At 45.6% G+C, this 17,926-nt stretch overlaps 1 protein-coding gene across 1 annotated transcript in view; it reads left to right on the forward strand.

Moving 5' to 3' along the window:
- Window positions 1–491: 491 nt before the first annotated feature.
- Ube2d1 (ubiquitin conjugating enzyme E2 D1) overlaps window positions 492–17,926 on the forward strand; it is a 31,374-nt gene continuing 13,939 nt past the window's right edge. Inside the window, exon 1 of the mRNA XM_005070781.3 lies at window positions 492–714. Within this exon, the coding sequence (XP_005070838.1) occupies window positions 691–714 (24 nt within the window). The 5' untranslated portion in view covers window positions 492–690. The remainder of the gene's footprint in view (window positions 715–17,926) is intronic.

The following is a 17,926-nucleotide window of genomic DNA, read 5'->3' on the forward strand; positions in this document are numbered from 1 at the left end:
GGCAGGCAAGATCAGAGAATTAAGAAAGGTCTGGAGGACAGCTCAGTGTTGGTAAAATGCTTGCTGTACAAGTCTGAAGACCTGAGTTCCGATGCCAGGGATCATGCAAGGGTTGGTGTGTTGGAGGCTGTCTGCGATCCTATTGCTGTGAGATGGAGGCAAAAAGGGAAGCCCCATGTTCAGTGTGAGACCCTGTCTTAAAAAACAAGGTGGAGCGCAACTGAGGAAGAGTCCTCTTGCCTCCAGGGGCGAGCGGAGAAGAGACAGAAATATCTGCAAAGGAAGTTAAGACCCGCTGTAGGTCGGTGAAAGGAGGAACGACCCGTGGACCTCAGCAGCTCCTAAGAGCGACAGCTCACCTGCTGTACCAGTTTTGCAGATTCGGGAGCTTGCTCTGCAGAGCGGCTGCAGGGAGTAGTAGCCTGGCCTCAGCTGTCACCCACGGGCGACCGGACGACGTCCGCGCGGGCGGCCGAGGAGGCCAAGCCTGGAACTACACTTCCCAGTGTGCCAGGCGGGCGGGGCGCGGCGGGGAGGGCGCAGGCTCCTTCCCAGCAGCGAAGGCGGAAACAAAAGAGCCCGGCGCCGCCGCCCGCACACTCGCGCACCGCGCCCGGGCGCACACGGAGCAGCCCCGCGAGGCGGCAGCCCGGGACACGCGGACCTGCCGCAGCCCCCGCCGCCTGCCCCATGGCGCTGAAGCGGATCCAGAAAGTGAGTGGCGACCAGGGCCGACCTGGGCGTCCCCGAGGGGTCCCTAGGAGTCCCGGGTGCACGACGTGGGAGGGGCGTGGGCACTGGGGAGGCCGGGGTGCTGATCGACCCCGCACAGGTGAGGCGTGCTCTCGTAGGGTCCGGGTGCCTGGAACCCGGGGCACCCCGATCCCGCCGTGCCCTCTCCCGGCTGAGCCTGGAGCCCTGAGTACGGGTGCCCGTGGGGTGGCCAGATTGTCCCGGGGTGTATGCATCCCCGCTGGGCCGGTGCTTGCCTTGCAATGGGCGGCCTGCGTCCCCTATCACGCCATGCGTCCTCACAGTGTCCCCGGAGCCCTCTTTCTTGTGCTCTCACCCGGGGCTCCCCGGGAGGACAGGGAAGGGGTGGTGGGCCTACGGCCTTTATTCTCAGAGCATGGGGCTGGGTCTTTCTTGGCTCTGCAGTTGGCTGGTGCTCAGTGGGAGGAAAGGGTTGGGAAAGCGGGATCGGGGCCGAGGAGCCAGCAGAAAGCTCTTGCCCTTGCTATTTTGGTGGCTCTGCAAGCAGCTGCCACTTCAGGTCACATAGCTGTACTGAGAACATAGTTGCTGATACACAGCAAGATGACCTCCTGGCTGTGATTCATGGAGAGGCAAGCCAAGCAGGTTGTTGGTTTTGTTTTGTTTTGTTTTTAAACACTCTCATAATAAACTTACATATAGAGTTGAAGACACAAGAGCGAGGACCACAAATTAAATTGTTTGGATGCTTTGACGCATGAGGAGAGAACGAGGAAGAAATAGGAACGGTCAATCAACACACCCCATCCATCCCAACCTTCTCTTTGTATTCTTTACCGCACCCATTTCTCCTGTTGGCCTGTCCCCTTATTCAAGTCTTAGCATTTACAGCACTAGTCCTTGCTGGGAACATGGTGTATGGGAGCGCTTCGGAAGCAACTGCACCAAGAGTGGATAATGTGTTTGGTAATTGCTTTCACAAGAAATGGATGGCTCCCCGAACATTTTATCAACCTTTCCAGCTACACCTCACTACAAATGTTTTGAATTTAGAGCGGTAGCAGACAGACATCTTTCGGTACAGAGGACAGCAACTTTTACACCTAGCCAAACATGGGGTTCTTTATTGATACAAACATTAGCTGTGTGTAGATCGTTGCGATTCTTTGTACCATTGAAGGTCAACTCACTATAAAATGTAAAATCAGCATTTATTAAGTAATGACGTTTTCTCTTTTGAAAATAACACGGTTGCATTTTATTCTTAACCATATAAACAAAAAGACCTAATTTTGAAGCTGAAGTCATCAGCAGACTTCTGAACATTTATTGTAATGTTGGTTCCTATTTGGATCAGACAACACACATTTTTCCAAGGAAGTTTTCAAATTTCCCTTCCTTTCATGGTGGTGAGGCGTTACCATGTGGCTACCCACAGGGTAGCTCTCAGATACTATAGTATTTATCTGTAGAATACAGGACATTATTGTAAATACAGGCTTGACAAGTCTTGTCAGTCACACTAAGACCATGTATGCTCTTTTGTTTGTTTACTTGTTTGGTTTTAGTAGGTATTGTTGAACAGAGTTGTCTATTACAAAGGTAACACTTGTTTCCCTAGTGTAGTGATGACTAAGCTCACCTAACAAAGGTAACACTTAAGTACAACTAATGTCAAACCTATGACAAATTGACATTTTGGAGAAGACATTGTTTCAGTATCAGACTTTGACTTCCCTTCCTGTCATCAGACATTGACTGCCCCAAGTCATATACTTGCCAGCCAACCCTTCAAAACCAACTGACTATACCGTCTTCCTCCGTCCTCACCTGCGTCTTGCTGAACAAGTGGCCTGGTGGTGGTCAGCTGTAGGGCTCCCTCCCTGATAGCCTCAGTGTCCAGGTCTTTATTTGAATCTTGTTTATTCCAACAAATGGAGTTCAGTGCTTTGACCTTTAAAAACAAAACAAAACAAGATTTACTTTTATGTGTGTGTTTGTGAGTACATGCCACATGTGTATGGGTGTCCACAGAGGTCAGAAGAGAGCATCTGGTCCCTTGATCCTAGAGCCACAGGCAAGGTTGTGAGCTGTCTAATGTGGGTGTGGATGATTGAACTTGGGTTCTCTGGGACCAGTAGTAAGTGTTCTTAACTGCTGAGCCATCTCTCCAACCCCTGGCCTCCGCTCGCACGCTCGTGCGTGCGTGCGTGCGTGCGTGCGTGCGTGCGTGCGTGTGTGTGTGTGTGTGTGTGTGTGTGTGTGTGTGTGTGTGTTGTTGTTTTTTTTCCAGACAGGATCTCTCTGTGTAGCTTTGGAGCCCATCCTGGAACTCTGTAGACCAGGCTAGGCTTCAACTCACAGAGATCCTCCTGCTGAGTGCTAGGATTAAAGTCGTGTGCCTTGAATATATTTTAAAGTAATTGGATAACTTCGGGTGACTGGATTGTACTATTTCTTTACTTAGTGTATCTTGGAGCTCAGAAACCCAGGTTTCAGTGGTGTATCGAAGAGTACAGGCAGGGAGACCGTCTCTAGGGCATTGCAGACCCCACGTGGCCAGTGGAAAGATGCTGAATCTCTAGGTTGAGTTGGGGATTAGCATGGAAAGGTCAAAAGCCCTGTTGTTCTAGTCTGTTCCATTTATCCAAATAGGGAACCTGAGGCTGGAGTTGAGAAGGGTTTTACTCAGAGTTAATCTCTTGAGAAGTGATTTGGCACATTTGAGAACAATGTTCACAGCTTCTCATTTCTCCACCTGGGAAAAGAACAAAGATTTTGGATTCAAACTGTGCCTTTATACAAAGCATGCGGACATGAGCGTTTCAAATGTATCTCTGTGCCAGAGTAGACTAAATGATTTAATGTTCTAATTTAGACACTCTGTGCCAGTTTTGCATTTCAGCTCATAAATTTACACACCCGTGGCCTATTTTTAGACATAGAGAAAGATGTTATTACAGTCACCTAAATCTCTGAAGGAATAAAGTTTGAACAAAATCTGAGGAAAGAAGCCCGAAGCAGATTTGAAAAAGGAGAGCAGCTTTTAGTTGGGTGTCTATTGTTAGCTGTTTTCTAGGTGTTTCTTCTGCGAACACTGTTTTTCAGTCTTCAGTATGCTTTGCTTTGAAAAATTGCTTTTTAAACGATCCATGTTCTAATACAATACTGAACAACACTTTGAGACCTAGGGGAGAAAGGAACCCTAATGCAGCCGTCATCGACATCTTTGTATTGCTCCCTTTGTGTATATTTTACATAAGGAAATTTAGGCAATAATCACCCTGGATGGTATGTACTAGACCTCAGTCTTTTTTTGTCTGTATTCTGAAAAGTGAAACAAAAGGCTTTTCTTTCATAAATATTGCAACACAGATAATTATCCTTGCCTGTATAGTATTCTTTCCCAAAATGAAACATTTGGGACTGGGAGTGTGGCACCATGTTAAAACACACACCTACTGCCTTCAAAGCCCAGAGATGAATTGCCAGCAGCAGCACAAGAAAAAATAACTTGCATTTGGTTCCAAAAATTGACCCTTGGGCTTTTTAATCATTAATCTAAATTGTGTTCGTGAACATAAATTAAAATGCAGTTTTATAAATGTTTTGAGCTGCTTGAACTTTGATTTGTACCATTCTAACTTAGCGTTTGTGCTGGTCTAGTAAACATGGTATCTTAAGCAGCTTGACCCTCCGAGTCTGGGTCATCATCCAGGGAACGAGGATCTAGCTTTTGTTCCTGGCTCTGTGGCTAACCGACTTCTGTTTTCTTACCCACATGGATGTCCCTAAGGATGACAGCCACCACCATGTGTGGAGGTTGCTCTGCCTAACTCCACATCAAGAGCTTAACCTGCATGAGTTGCCTGAGTCCGTCATGAGGCCTTGGAGCTAGAAACAGCCTAATTCCCACCCTGCAGGTGATAAAACAAAGGCACAGAGTTCTTAACTGGGTTACCTAGGGTTCCAAGCCAGACAGTTCTCACAGTGATGGCTTCAGTTCAGGCTTCTTCCATCATGTTGTTTTTCTAAACTAGAAGACAAGGAGTCAAGAGTCTGGTGATCGTAGCTCATTGGTAAAGTGCTCATCTGCCATGCATACATCCTTGGCATGGCGGCTCACTCCTGTTATCCCAGCACTTAGGAGGTAGAGACAGGAAGGATCAGTTGAAGGTTATCCTCAGTTACACACTGAGTTTGAGGCCACCCTGGGCTGTACGAGATGCTATCTCAGAAACAAACAGAGAAGAAGAAAGACGTAGAGTCAGATGAGTTTATAGAGGCTAGCGTTTAGCGATGTGATGTTGAACCATGCAATTTGGCCTCTGCATATCTAATTACCACCACAGCTCAGCTGTGAGTGATGCTCAGTCACCCTTCTCCTCAGAGATGACCCTCACCACTAACCCCTGGAGAATAACAGCTCCATTCATCTCCCTGTGCCACTGGAAATGTTGGCTCCCTCCAAAAGGCTGTAGAAAAACAATCGCCTGTAGTTCTTTAAATAGTCTGTTGGTATCATTTCATTGTGGAATTTTCATGACATAATTGTAAACTGACCCAATTGTTTAAGTGCCTGTCATGTCTTTGAGTAGAAAACTATTCACTTGCTAAGATTAAATGCAAGACTACAGAAAGAGGGAAATAGCTTAAAAGAAGACACGAGAAGCATGGTATCTCTGTCACTTGTGGATGGACAGTTTGCCTGGAGAGGAGAGGAAACAGTGTTCTTTCTCAAGGAAGCCACAGTGGGGGTTTTCCTGCCCATAAACCTTTGTAATTAAACTCAGCCTTTTGTCCATCTGTATTCTTCTTTCTTTAACATAACAAAGGTACAAGAAGATGAGATAGTTTACTACAGCCTAGAAGTCCTGAGGAAATAGCATAGAACTAGATGAGACTGTTGACGCCTATTTAGGGGAGCCAGACACATGAAAACCAAAGGTTATAGATTGCTCCAGAAAGCCAGGAGGCTCCTTGCCCCTCAGCTCCCTAAAATACGTGAAGAAACATTTGAGCCTCCGCTTTCATTCCGTGTTGCTAATCAAAACCTGTATAAGGAAGTTAACAGTTGCAAACCAATGAGTTGGTCCTAACCCCAGCCACCTTATAAATACTGGAAGAAATGATATTAAGTTATTAAGTGATTTGTCCCTTTCCTCACCTGTTAAGGTCCTGGAGTGATATGGGGTTGCGCAATATGGCCAGATTTGTAATTGGCATCTTGGAGAGGTTCTCAGGCCACCCATCAAAGAACATGTAGGTGACAGTGCAAACAGTGTTTTAGACTTCCTTGGTCTGTGTGACCCCTAAGAAGCTGAGACCATATACATTTAGTTTATTTCTGGTTAAGCTTCCCACAGGCAGCACAAGGGCCTTCCGTGTGCAGAGGTTCTCCTTGGGGTACAGAGGAAGCAGTGTGTGGTCTAGAAGCACCAGCTCCACTGTCTTGATTCTTCCTGGGTTTTTGGCCAACCACTGTCTCTTGCCATTGTGTGTATGTTGCTTATCTTAAGGATACCATGTTGCTTATTTGGAAGCAATAAGTAACAATAGGAGAATAAGCAATAAGAAGAAGTATCTTCTTCAGAGGAGTGGGCTGGGTTTCATCCTTCACATTAAACTTGTTCAGATAAGCCTTGTGCACCCGTGTGCGCGGTGGTACACTTAGGGTGGTGTCTTTCCTCTGGTGCCAGAGTTCGGGAATAGTATAGCTAGGTGGTGCAGGGAAGTGTGTGTGTGTGTGTGTGTGTGTGTGTGTGTGTGTGTGTCTGTGTCTGTGTCTGTGTCTGTGTCTGTGTCTGTGTCTGTGTCTGTGTGTATGTAGTCATGTAAAATCTATTTCTCAATGAAAGGAAAGATTTGAAAATTACTTACTAATGTGACCCAGGGGCAACTGCCCTGCCCTTGGGTGTCCTCTTTCTTATCACCTGGGCTTAAATCTGTGTTAAAATCTTTGCTTAATAAATTCCAACTTTATTTCATTAAAAACAAAGTGTATGGGTACCCACCAGTCATTCAGACACAAGATCAAATGTTCTGTCCTTGGGCACATTTCTAGTTGATACAAACTGTCAATACTCCATTGTTTTCTGCCTCAAGTAGCAACAGAGTATTCAGTTAGTGGTTCCAGCCACAGTGTCCAAGAGTAACACCTTGATTATTTTTATTATTGTTATTTTGACACAGTATCTGTATAGTTGGCCTCAAACCCATGTCCCTTCTGCCTCAGCCTCCAAGTGTTGGGATAACAGGTGTGCAACACCATGCCCAGTTTGAGATGGAGTTTGTTCAAACACAAACAGTTATTACATGCCTATTCTTTGCCAATTATTAAGATGGAAATGTTAGTTCTTCAGGCATCTGTACTGGGTTCTGACAGGATATGCTCTCAGCTGGAGCCACTAAGAGCACCGCCTGTGCACATTCACGATGTTCCCTTATAAAAGGCCCTGCCCACCTCCCATCTTTCTCTCTTTCTCTGTCTCTACTTCTCTGCCTCGCCCCCCCTCTGTGTGTGTCTCTCTGTCTCTCTGTCTCTCTCACTGTCTCTCTCTCTGCCTCTGTGTGTCTCTCTCTTTGTGTGTCTCTCTGTCTCTCTTTCTGTCTCTCTCTCTGCCTCTCTGTCTCTGTGTGTGTGTGTGGTGTGTGTGTGTGTGTCTCTCTCTCTTTGTGTGTCTCTGTGTCTCTCTCTCTGTCTCTCTCTCTCACTGTGTCTCTCTCTGCCTCTCTCTTTTCTTCTGGTGCTCCTATCCCCAGAAGCTGATCTCCCCTCTCCCCTTCTCCCTAATAAAAAAACCCTCCACTCTAGCTGTGTCTCATGGCGTCTTTCCCTCATGAGTCACTATTTAAAATTATAACAGGGAACTCTAGGGACTGGAGAGAGAGAGATGGCTCAGTGTGTTTGGTCATATTCCAGAGGACCTGAGTTTGGTTCCCAGCACCCACAGCCTGTCATGAGGCTTACAACTACCTGCAACTCCATCCCTACGGGGTCTCCTGCCCTCCTCCTGTCTCTGCAGGTGGCCACACACATGTGCATATACACACAGACATACATAAAAACAAATAAACATTTTTAAAAAAGGAATAGAGCCCTGAAACACACTGTTTAGTAGCAAGTACTTGGTAGGTATGTTCATGTTTTACATACATTTTAAAAATAGGTTTTTCTTTTGTTTTCCTGAAACATCGTCTTTCTTGGTGACTATGAACCAAATGGTAAGGTTTGATAATGTAGCACTCGAAAGGCAGTGTGGGGGCTGGAGAGGTGGCTCAGTGGTTAAGAGCACTGGACGCTCTTCCTGACCACACTGGTTTCATCCCCATACCCACATAATGGCTCACAACTGTCTATGACTCCAGTTCCAGGGAATCCGATGACCTATTCTAGCCTGCACAGGCTCAAGGCATGTTGTCATGCAGTCAGGCAAGACACCCACACTTACAAAATAATAAAAATAAAAATCATCTTGAAATCAACCTATACGATAAGCAAATAAGACTAAGGGGGGAGGTGACATGTGTCTAGACTCTGTCATGTGTTGTGTGCAGTCATTTCCTGTCATGTTTTTCTTGGTCCTGGATGTACTTTGAGCACAAGGATTCCTCAAAGTTTACAAGGTAGTGTCATTTCATACCTTTTCTGATAGACAGGGCTCTTGAGAGAGAGAGACAAAGAATTTCTTTTCATTCCCTTACTTTTGTCTTTTGAGCACATAACCTCACTTCAACACAGGGGCATCATGTAGAGCAGCGCATTCTGGGTATCACGGTCACCGGGTGAGTGGATCCGGAGTGAGAAGAATACTACAGTGGAGGTCAGATGGTCTGAATCTCTGTTCTAGCTTTATCTTTTGACCTTGGCTAGGAGAACCAGTCATTATTTTCATCATCTAGAAACCTCATGGGTGAATGTCATCATTTCCATTGTCCCCTCTGTGGATATGTGTGCTGTGTCCATAATAGGTATGTGTGCTTTTGTATGTGTATGCATAATATCAATCTCTTTCCCTCACCGTGGTAGGGGATTGAGCCCAAATACTCTGTAAAGCCCAGTAAGTGATACACAGAGCCTCCCCTTTATAATTTTAAGCAAACTTAAATGTCATTTGCAGTCTGTTTTGTTCAGCAAACATCTCAACTTGTCACCACAGTAAAAACTGAACTGTGTGCTCTGCAGGCACCTGAGATAAATCCTATTGAATTGGAGATTCTAAGAATTTTTCAATATTGGCTTTATAATGTGCACTATAATGTTTGGAAGTCCTCTGATTGCAAGTCACTTATTTGTAATGCAAATAAGATGTGTTTCTATGATGGGCTAATAATGTAATGTGCTTTTCTAATTCTGTTTGGCTTCCATCTCTTTGACAGGTGTCTTTGTCCTTTAAGAGTTGTTTCTTCCCAGTATTTAGAGAGCTGTCTTGCATAGTTACCTCATCTGTAGAGTTTTAGGGTTCCTGAGCTGTGCATTTATAGAACACCTTCTGATGCAAGGTGTACTAAACAAATAAGGAGAGCCACAGGAAAGTAGATATAACCGGCAATAAGGGTAAGACAAAAACTGTAGCTATAAATAGATAGACATAGGGAAATGCCACAAGGAAAGAACAATGTATTTATGCAGGAAGGAAGTCAAACTCAGGGAGGGCAAATTCATTCGGAGGAAATCAGGAGCTCTTCAGTGGGAAAGATGGGCTTAGAAATAGATCTGGAGGAATGTGAAATGATTGGAAATTCACAGGGAAGCCCTGTTCATACAGAAAGGTGTAGAACCAAAGGCACTAGAAACCTCATGGCTAATTTGGAGCAGTAACCAAGCCTTTGGGGAGCGTTGGTGGGATAGACCATGGGGCCTTGGTTAAATGGAGGACCCGAAAGGACCACGCTAAGAACTGTATACTCAATACAGAGCCTGCCTGGTGAAGCCATGGAATGTTTGTATCTCCTGATCTGAGGCTGGCGGTGCACCCTTGTCCTCAAAGAAGCAATGTCATTCCTCGAGTGTGAGTGTTATTCTGATGAGTGTTCTGAGAAAAGATGGGCAAGATCTTCTAGAAATAGAGTAGGGACCTACTGACTGAGGGTGAGAGAAAGCCTCTAGTTAAATGATGTTGAAGGTAAGACCTGAAGATAAAAGTGAGGTTGCTGTATGCCAGGCAGAGTGGCACACGCCTTTCTTTAATCCCAGTGTTTCGGAGGCATGGACAGGTCAACCTCTGTGAGTTCGAGGCCAGCCTGGTCTACAAGAGCTAGTTCCAGAACAGCCATGGTTACACAAAGAAAACTTGTCTGGGAAACACCAAACAAACAAACAAAAAAAGTGAGGTTGGTAAAATGAATGGGAAGGAGAGGGGGGAGGGCGTGGGGAGATAGTGAGAATATGAATGTGTGTGTGAGTTGAGAGGGGAAGTAATTAAGAATCTTCCTAAGACGAAGCTATGTTGAAGCCATGTTGAACGGTACGGACAAGGTAATATTTTGAAAACTTGAAAGTCATTTTAAGTAATGCAAGGTCTCTCTCTCTCTCTCTCTCTCTCTCTCTCTCTCTCTCTCTCTCTCTCTCTCTCTCTCTCTCTCTCTCTCTCTTCTTTCTTGACTGGGCCTAGCTATGTAGTCTAGGTTTGCCTTAAAGTTACAATGTAGTCCAGAATCCAGGCTGGCTTTGAACTTATGTTTCTCAGTGTTCTGAGGTCTGAGAAGCACAGGCATGTACCGTCACCCCAGCTGTGAATGGAAAATATTGAAAGTCTTGACATGGTATCCTGTGGACATGATGTCAGCAGTGCACAAGAGCACAGACATGCACAATTAAAAATAAATAAAATAAAAGGGCTGTTTGCAATTAGACACGAGGTAGCAGTTGGGGAATGCAGCCATTGTGGCTGCTTGGAAGTCTGGGGAAGTGGATTCTGGTTCCAGTGCACATCAGTGGGACAAAGGCACCAGGATCATGGCTGATGGAGTGAATCTCCACCTCCCGTGGAATTTGTCTATGTTATCTCTCTGGAAAGCTGCCTTGGACTGGGACAGTGACTTAGTGGATGAAGTGCCTGCTATATATAAGTGGGGAACCTGAGTACCCATCTGAGAACCTGGGTGTGCTTGTAATCCCAGTGCTGGGAGGCAGACAGAGTCACCAGGTTCACTGACCAGCTTGCCTAATCTACTTCTCAAGGTCCAGGCCTCTGGGAGACCCTACCTTTAAAAAATAGCAGAACCTCTGAGATGGCTTAGTGGGTAAAAGCATTTGCTGTGTAAATCTGACAGCCTATGTTGGATCCCTGGAACCCATGGGGAAAAGCTAGATGTGGTGGCACACATCCGTACCCCTAGCACTCCTATGGCAAGGTGGGAGGGAGAGTTGGCAGAATCACCTAGAAGCTCCCAGCTCTGCTAGCCTGGTGTAATCCGCATGGCAGAAAACAATGGAGACTTGCCTCAGTGAAGAGAACCAGCCAGCTCCCATGAGTTGGCCTCTTAACCCCAATGTGTGCATAATGGTGTACTCATACTCATGCTCACACATACGCATACATCACACATGGAAGCATGCACACACAGTAGTAGTTAATAAATAAACACCGAAAAGCGAGGTAAACTACTCTTGAGGTTAAACTATGGTTTCCAGGTGGGCGTTGAGTCCACACATACACCTACACTCACGGACACACCCTCAAAGCAGCCGTCGGCTGACACACCAGATGTGCGAAGCAGCCAGGACCAACTTGTTGCAGTGAGAGCTTGCCTCTTTATCACTTAACCAATTGAATGCCAGCCTTTTGGAATCTCCCAAAGGAAGAAGCCATGTGGTATAAAATCAAGATGTCCTTTAACTCAGATGCATAGAGGTCCTGTGTGGGGAGACATTGTTGACTGACATCTCTCGTTTGAAAGCGCTCCAGGCTCCTGGGTGAGAAGATCAGCCTGGACTGAAAACCCATAACATGTTTATTTACAGACAGACCCAATGTGGCTCATCTGCTCCTTTAGAGGCAACACCAAGTCAGGAGACGAGAAAATGCAGTCTTGTAAGAGGCACTGGCTGGTTTGGGGTTTTCAGGAAGAGATGTTTTTATCCTGTGAATTAATTGCTGGTGAAGCCAGGGGTTTTGAAATAACACTTTCCCTGCTTGGCACTGAATAATTTAAACTTGAGGCCGTAAATAAGGCCCCATGCACAGACTGTGTGTTTCTCCCGGCACACTCCCGTCGTGGTGTATATTATCTGATATGCAAGTTCAGACTGTCTGCCTGTTACAGCCAGAAAACCACAGAAGCATCTTCAGGCTGCTCAGTGCCAGAAGTGTTTACTGTGCAGCGTCCTATTAAATCTTAGGATAAATAAGGCCACTGTGGCTTGCTGGTCCCCTCTGCTGATGTGAAGGGGCTGCTACTCTTCTGGGAGCCAGGAGATGGACACAGCCTCCTTCTCTCCACTCCTGGCTTTATTTCCTTGTATTTGTTTACTTTCTTTGATTTTAGGCGGGCCTCAGCTACTTTTAGATGTTAAGTCCCTAGAGGCAGGGGCTGTGTCCCGGTTGGTTTTGTGGAGAACACTTAGCATATTGTGGGGGTATTATAAACATACCATCTGTGCCCATTTAAATTCAGTTGAGGCCTCCCAATGTTTCTCTTTGTGTCTTGCTGATTATAGGAGGCTGCACTGGAATAGACATGCTTAGCCACGGAAGGCTCTGGAAATCCCTTAAGTACATAGTTTTGCAGCCTTGCAAGGGTTTTTTGTTTTTGTTTTTAATGATTCTAGTCAAGCTATAAGGACATTGACCTGTAACCTATTAATAACTTGCCTTTTGAAGTTTACATACCCCTGCTACACATCCTTCACGTGAACTTAGAAAATTGCCTGTTTGGCAGAGACCACTTTCCTCTGGGGAGCGTTTTTTCCATCCGTGTTGATGGTATTTATTCATCGCTTGGTCTATATTCAGATATAGAGTTGGCTCCTTTTAAGCGTTGTGTCAGATGTGAAGAAACCCGATCAAATCAACAATCCCACTTTTGGATTTCTGGAATGAAGCTGAAACGCACGTCTTTCAAGGTACGCTCGCGTTTTCACCCAGTGAGCTTGCCGTGACTGTAACTGATGTCACTGTTTAATGGCCGTCCTTCACACGGCATGACCTCCATACATCCTTGCCTGTGCTTTTAATATCACCATGTTCTTCGCTGAGGGAAGCCTCGTTTAAAAGGTTACGATGTTGGCTACAGAAATGGAGTGGTTAAGAGCACTCGCTGTTCATGCAAAGGACCCAAGTTTGTTTCCCAGGCCTCACAATCACCTGGAACGTCAGCTCCACTGGATCCAAAACCCTTCTTCACACACACACACACACACACACACACACACACACACACACACACACCATTTAAAATAAAATAAATCTTTTCCAAAAAGCTATCACATCAATTCTTTTCAAAGTGACAATGTAAACTTTCGGTAAACTATGAAACACATGGATGGGGCGGGCGTACAGAAAGGTGATGGCTTTTTACAAAATGAAGACAGTTGTGAGCCCCAGATGCATCGCTCGATAGCTCTACCCTGCCCTCAGGTAAGCCATTGGTTTTCAACTGCCCTTAAAGTGAACCCTGTGGTGTGGCCCCTTTTGCCTTTGCTGTCTCCTGTGTGCTGTTCTGGCCTTCGCCTGAACTGTTTCATGGAGTTCAAGTTTCTTCACTCTCAATATACGGCAAACTCTGCTGTTACCGGTGGATATTCAGGTTGGCCTTGGACTGGCGCTATCGCAAATGAGACCCCTAAGATAAGTCCATGTGCTCCTATTTGTGTTGGCTGTGTATATTTGCCAGTAGGACCCCTGGGTCTCACGCTATGTCTGGGTGCTCACCACCCAACAGTTTTCTGTTCCGCTTGTTTCCCAGCATTAGTACTTTATTCTTTGTCCTCTGATGCTGGAGTAGGACTTGATTTTAATTGGCGTAGCCTTGGTGAGCTGGGCCCATTTTGTGCACGCATGGAGGCCAGAGGTCAACAACCCACTCTCTCTATTATTTATTTTTCTTTCTTTCCTTTTTTTTTTTCTTTTCCTTTTTTGATACAGGTTCTCAGTATGTAGTGATTGGCTGGCCTGAAATTCACAGAGATCCGCCTGCCTCTGCCTCCCCGTGCTCAGAGTAAAGGCGTGCACCGCCATGCCAGGGCGCTACTTTACTTTTTGAGACAAGGTTTCGCACTGAACCTGTAGCTTGTTGATTCAGCTAGGTTGGCCGGCCAGTTGAGCCTCAAGGTCCTTTGTCTCTCCCTCCCCAGCACTGGAATTGGAAACTATTGCTGTGCCCAGCTTTGATGTGAGTGCCAGCTATACAGCGCTTTATGAGGCCCAGCCGTCTCGCCAGCCCCTCGGTGTTTGTATTGTCTTTAAGGGGACTTTGTACTAGTCAAGGTAGTTCACCCTAGTTCTGTAGTAAGCCCCTCTTCTGTCCCTGACCTTTGGAATCACGCCCCTAAGGTTCCCTGGGAAGCTTGGCTGTAGCTGCTGCTCATACTTCTAAGAGTCTGAGGAACCCCTCTCTGGTCCTTCCAGACTGCACCCTGTGAAGACACCTTTTCAACCAATATTCACGTTCTCCTTGAACTTCATGCCTCAGTTTAACCATCATTGAACAACCTCTCTGGTGACCTGAGCGGGTTTTTCCCACCATTTAGTCTTTAAGACGGATTCGGCAGGGTAGGGCGATGTTGGTTAGAAGGGAAGGGTGTGGAAAGAACCCTTGAACTTTTATAACTAGCCCAAGTGGTTAAACTGAGCAGGGAATAGACTCTTTTAAGGTCCCCATGCTCACCACAGACCACAGCCTGTGTGGGCACTGCTGACCCTGAGGAGTGCCAGTGGTCAGGGTCCCATGTACTTTGAGATGAGTTTAGCTCAACACAAACCTCTACTCCACTGGGAAGAGCCACCCCAAGCAGTGGCCCAGAAGTAGGTCAGCACCACCCCAAATAAACAGGAGGGAATAGAGTTTTGAAGTTTTTCTAAACAAGAAATAAAGCCAGGCGTTGGTGGTGCACGCCTTTAATCCTAGCACTCGGGAGGCAAAGGCAGGTGGATCTCTCTGAGTCCAAGGCCAACGTGGCTTACAGAGCAAGTTCCAGGACAGCCTCCAAAACAATAGAGAAACTCTGTCTCAAAAAAACAAAACAAAACAAAAAAAAGAAAAAGAAAAAACGAGAAATAAAATGTACCCCATTCTAATGGGCCTTCCCTCTGGGCTTGGAGACTTTTCTAGAATGCATCTTATATACCATGTACTAGAAATCCCTGTGAGGTAATTCATACTCAGTGGTTGGTGATCTCTTGATACTCATTTTCAGGTACCATGATGTTTAATGATACGTCATTACAAAGGGCACTCCAGGTTAAGTGACTGGTACAGTTCTCAGATTGCTGCCAACCTTTTTGTTCCATGCAACCCACACACCTGTCAAGGGAGTAAATGGTTTCTATTTGTTTGCCATTCCCCATTTCTTTAGGAATTTAACTGAAACATGACACAAATAATACCAAACGTTCTAGGTGTCGTAGACGAGTGTAGGAACAGAAGGCATGAAGGCCTTGATTTCAAAACAAAAACATTCCAAATTGGGCGAGGTGCACACATTTGTAATCCCAGCACTAGGGAGGTGGAGGCAGGAGGATGACAAGTTTGAGACTAACTTGTTTACCTAGGGAGAAGACCCTTTCTTGAAATATAAGTGAAAATAAAAGCAAAACATTCTAGCAAAAGAGGAAAGGCAGAAGTTTGCATTTATTAAGCATCTATCACAGGTACCCAGTACTAAGTGATGTGCTTTTCTCCAACTCAGTAGAGTTCAAGGTCACTGGCGATGTCCCCTCAGTACACCCTGTGCATTTGAGACCCAGGGGGATTAATTATTTACAGCTACACAGTCACAGCAGCAAGACTCAACATGACCAAGTTTGACTCCAGACCATTTATTTCTAAAAATGGTCTTTGAGACTGCAGGCTCAGGGGTTAAAAGCACTTGATGCTTTCGCTGAGGACTCGGGCTTGGTTTCCAGCACCCACACGGCAGCTCACAACCTTCTGTTATTCCATTTCCAAGGAATCCATGCTGTCTTCCGACCTCTATGGACAGCTGCACTCCTATACACATACCCAATACAGACACAGGCACACGTAAGTGCATACAAACAGACAGAGCACACACACACACTCACACACACTTATATGTACACACACAAATAAATCTTTTAAAATAATAGCCTTTGAGGGCTTAGCTCAGTAGCTGCCCAAGTTACACAAGACTTGGGTTCAGCGTCAACAACATTCATTAATGAATATGAAATAATTTTAATATTCCAGAAAGATTTCAACATAATATAGGAAGTCTATACGCATTCTTCCCATGATATCCACAGCTTATATAGCCACGGTGCAGTTGCTAGCATGAGGGAAACAGCTTCGAGAGAACTCTCAGCTTTGTGGTTCTCACGCTTTGTCCTTCTTTAGTTCCGGGGTTCAGCTAGGCTCGCACACTCTCACACGCTCACCCAGTCTTTTGGGTGTACACCCTGCAGTCCATGGCAGTCACTCAGTCTTTCCTGGTCTTAAGAGAAGTTTTTAATGAAAAGGAAAGAAAAATGCTTGACGTATATAGAGAGATTTGAAAACAACAGAAAGAAAAACAATGCCATTCCATCTCTTTCAAATTGTTCAAGGAACTGACTGAGGAAGGAGAACTTAAGTTCAAGGTCAACTGGGACCACATGAGTTCCAGGCCAACATGGGCAGAGGGTAGTGACTCTCTCAAAATAATAAGACAACACAGTAGAAATAGCAGACCATGCCGGGCGGTGGTGGCGCACGCCTTTAATCCCAGCACTCGGGAGGCAGAGGCAGGCGGATCTCTGTGAGTTCGAGGCTGGGCTGGACCGACAGCCTCCAAAACAATACAGAGAAACCCTGCCTCGTAAAACTACAAAAAAAAAAAAAAAAAAAAAGAAATAGCAGACCATTCTAGGGATAAGCATTGCCCATAGCTCCATGTATGCGTTTTCAATCATTTGTGTTACATGCGTGTGTAGTTTATAAATCTGGAGACTGTGGTAGCAGAGACTAAACTAGCGTGCTCTCTTTGAATGCAGTGTTACCTTTGCTCTTCATGGTCAGCTTGTAGGATCGGTGTTGTTCTTCCCAGCGGCTGTCAGGATTGCATAGTGTGTGGTTTGTAAGCCATCTCTCTACTGGCGAATCAATGGGTTACGGCCAGTGGTTTGTGCTTAGACAAGGTGGTGAGTCAAACGTCCTCTGGGTGTGTGTCATGTGTGCGTCTATCTGTGAGGTAAGTTACTGGGCCAAGGACCAAATGCCTTGTCCACTGTCATAGTCCCTCCCAAATCGCCCTCCCCAAACTTGCATTCAGCATGCACCCCTCCCACAGTGAGCTGCGTGCTCATGTCCCAGTTGAGCTGTGAATGGGAGTATTCTAATCTGGTAACAATGGTTTTGTCTGGGTCCTGGTCTGGCAGGTGTTCCATCCATCGTGCGCGTGTTGTTGTCCCCATGAGTCACTACTTTGCTTTTATACGCGTGTGTAGAGGTCATCGTGAGTATAAAAGGAATGGTCATGAGTCCATGGCTAGGAAGGTGTCTGCCCGAAGCCTGAGTGTCCATGAAACACTAGAAGACTACCTGTGGTGTGTCTGAGACTCCAGATAGAGTGTGGTTGGCTCCTGTGAGAACCCTGGATTCCTGGGCCAGTTGTATAATTATACTGTTAACTCTTAGAGAACAGAAGATTAGAATAAGTGGACACACAGCTTAACTCCAGCATGGTATCATTATTGTTTTAGAATTTATTTAGTGCATCATTGTATGTGTGAAGGGTGTGTGGGCTGGACACAAATGCCACGTCTGGAGGTCGGGACAGCTTGTGTGAGTCAGTTCTCCAACCATGTTCCTAGGGACCAAACTCAGATCATCAGGCATGGCTTCAAGTGCCTTCAGCACCACTAAATTATTTATTTTTTTAACACTCTAAACATAAATCTTTAATCACACTCTTAGGGTATCCATGACAATTTTAGAACAGATGTGACGTTTGTGTGTCAAAATTGGATATTTTCTATTGACCTACTAAAGTAATCATGAAAGTAAAAAATTCCAAATGCGCACGAATGATACAATGAAATTAGCGCTGATC

Source organism: Mesocricetus auratus, unplaced genomic scaffold, assembly GCF_017639785.1.
Source record: "Mesocricetus auratus isolate SY011 unplaced genomic scaffold, BCM_Maur_2.0 Super-Scaffold_100027, whole genome shotgun sequence".
NCBI classification, from domain to species: Eukaryota; Metazoa; Chordata; class Mammalia; order Rodentia; family Cricetidae; genus Mesocricetus; species Mesocricetus auratus.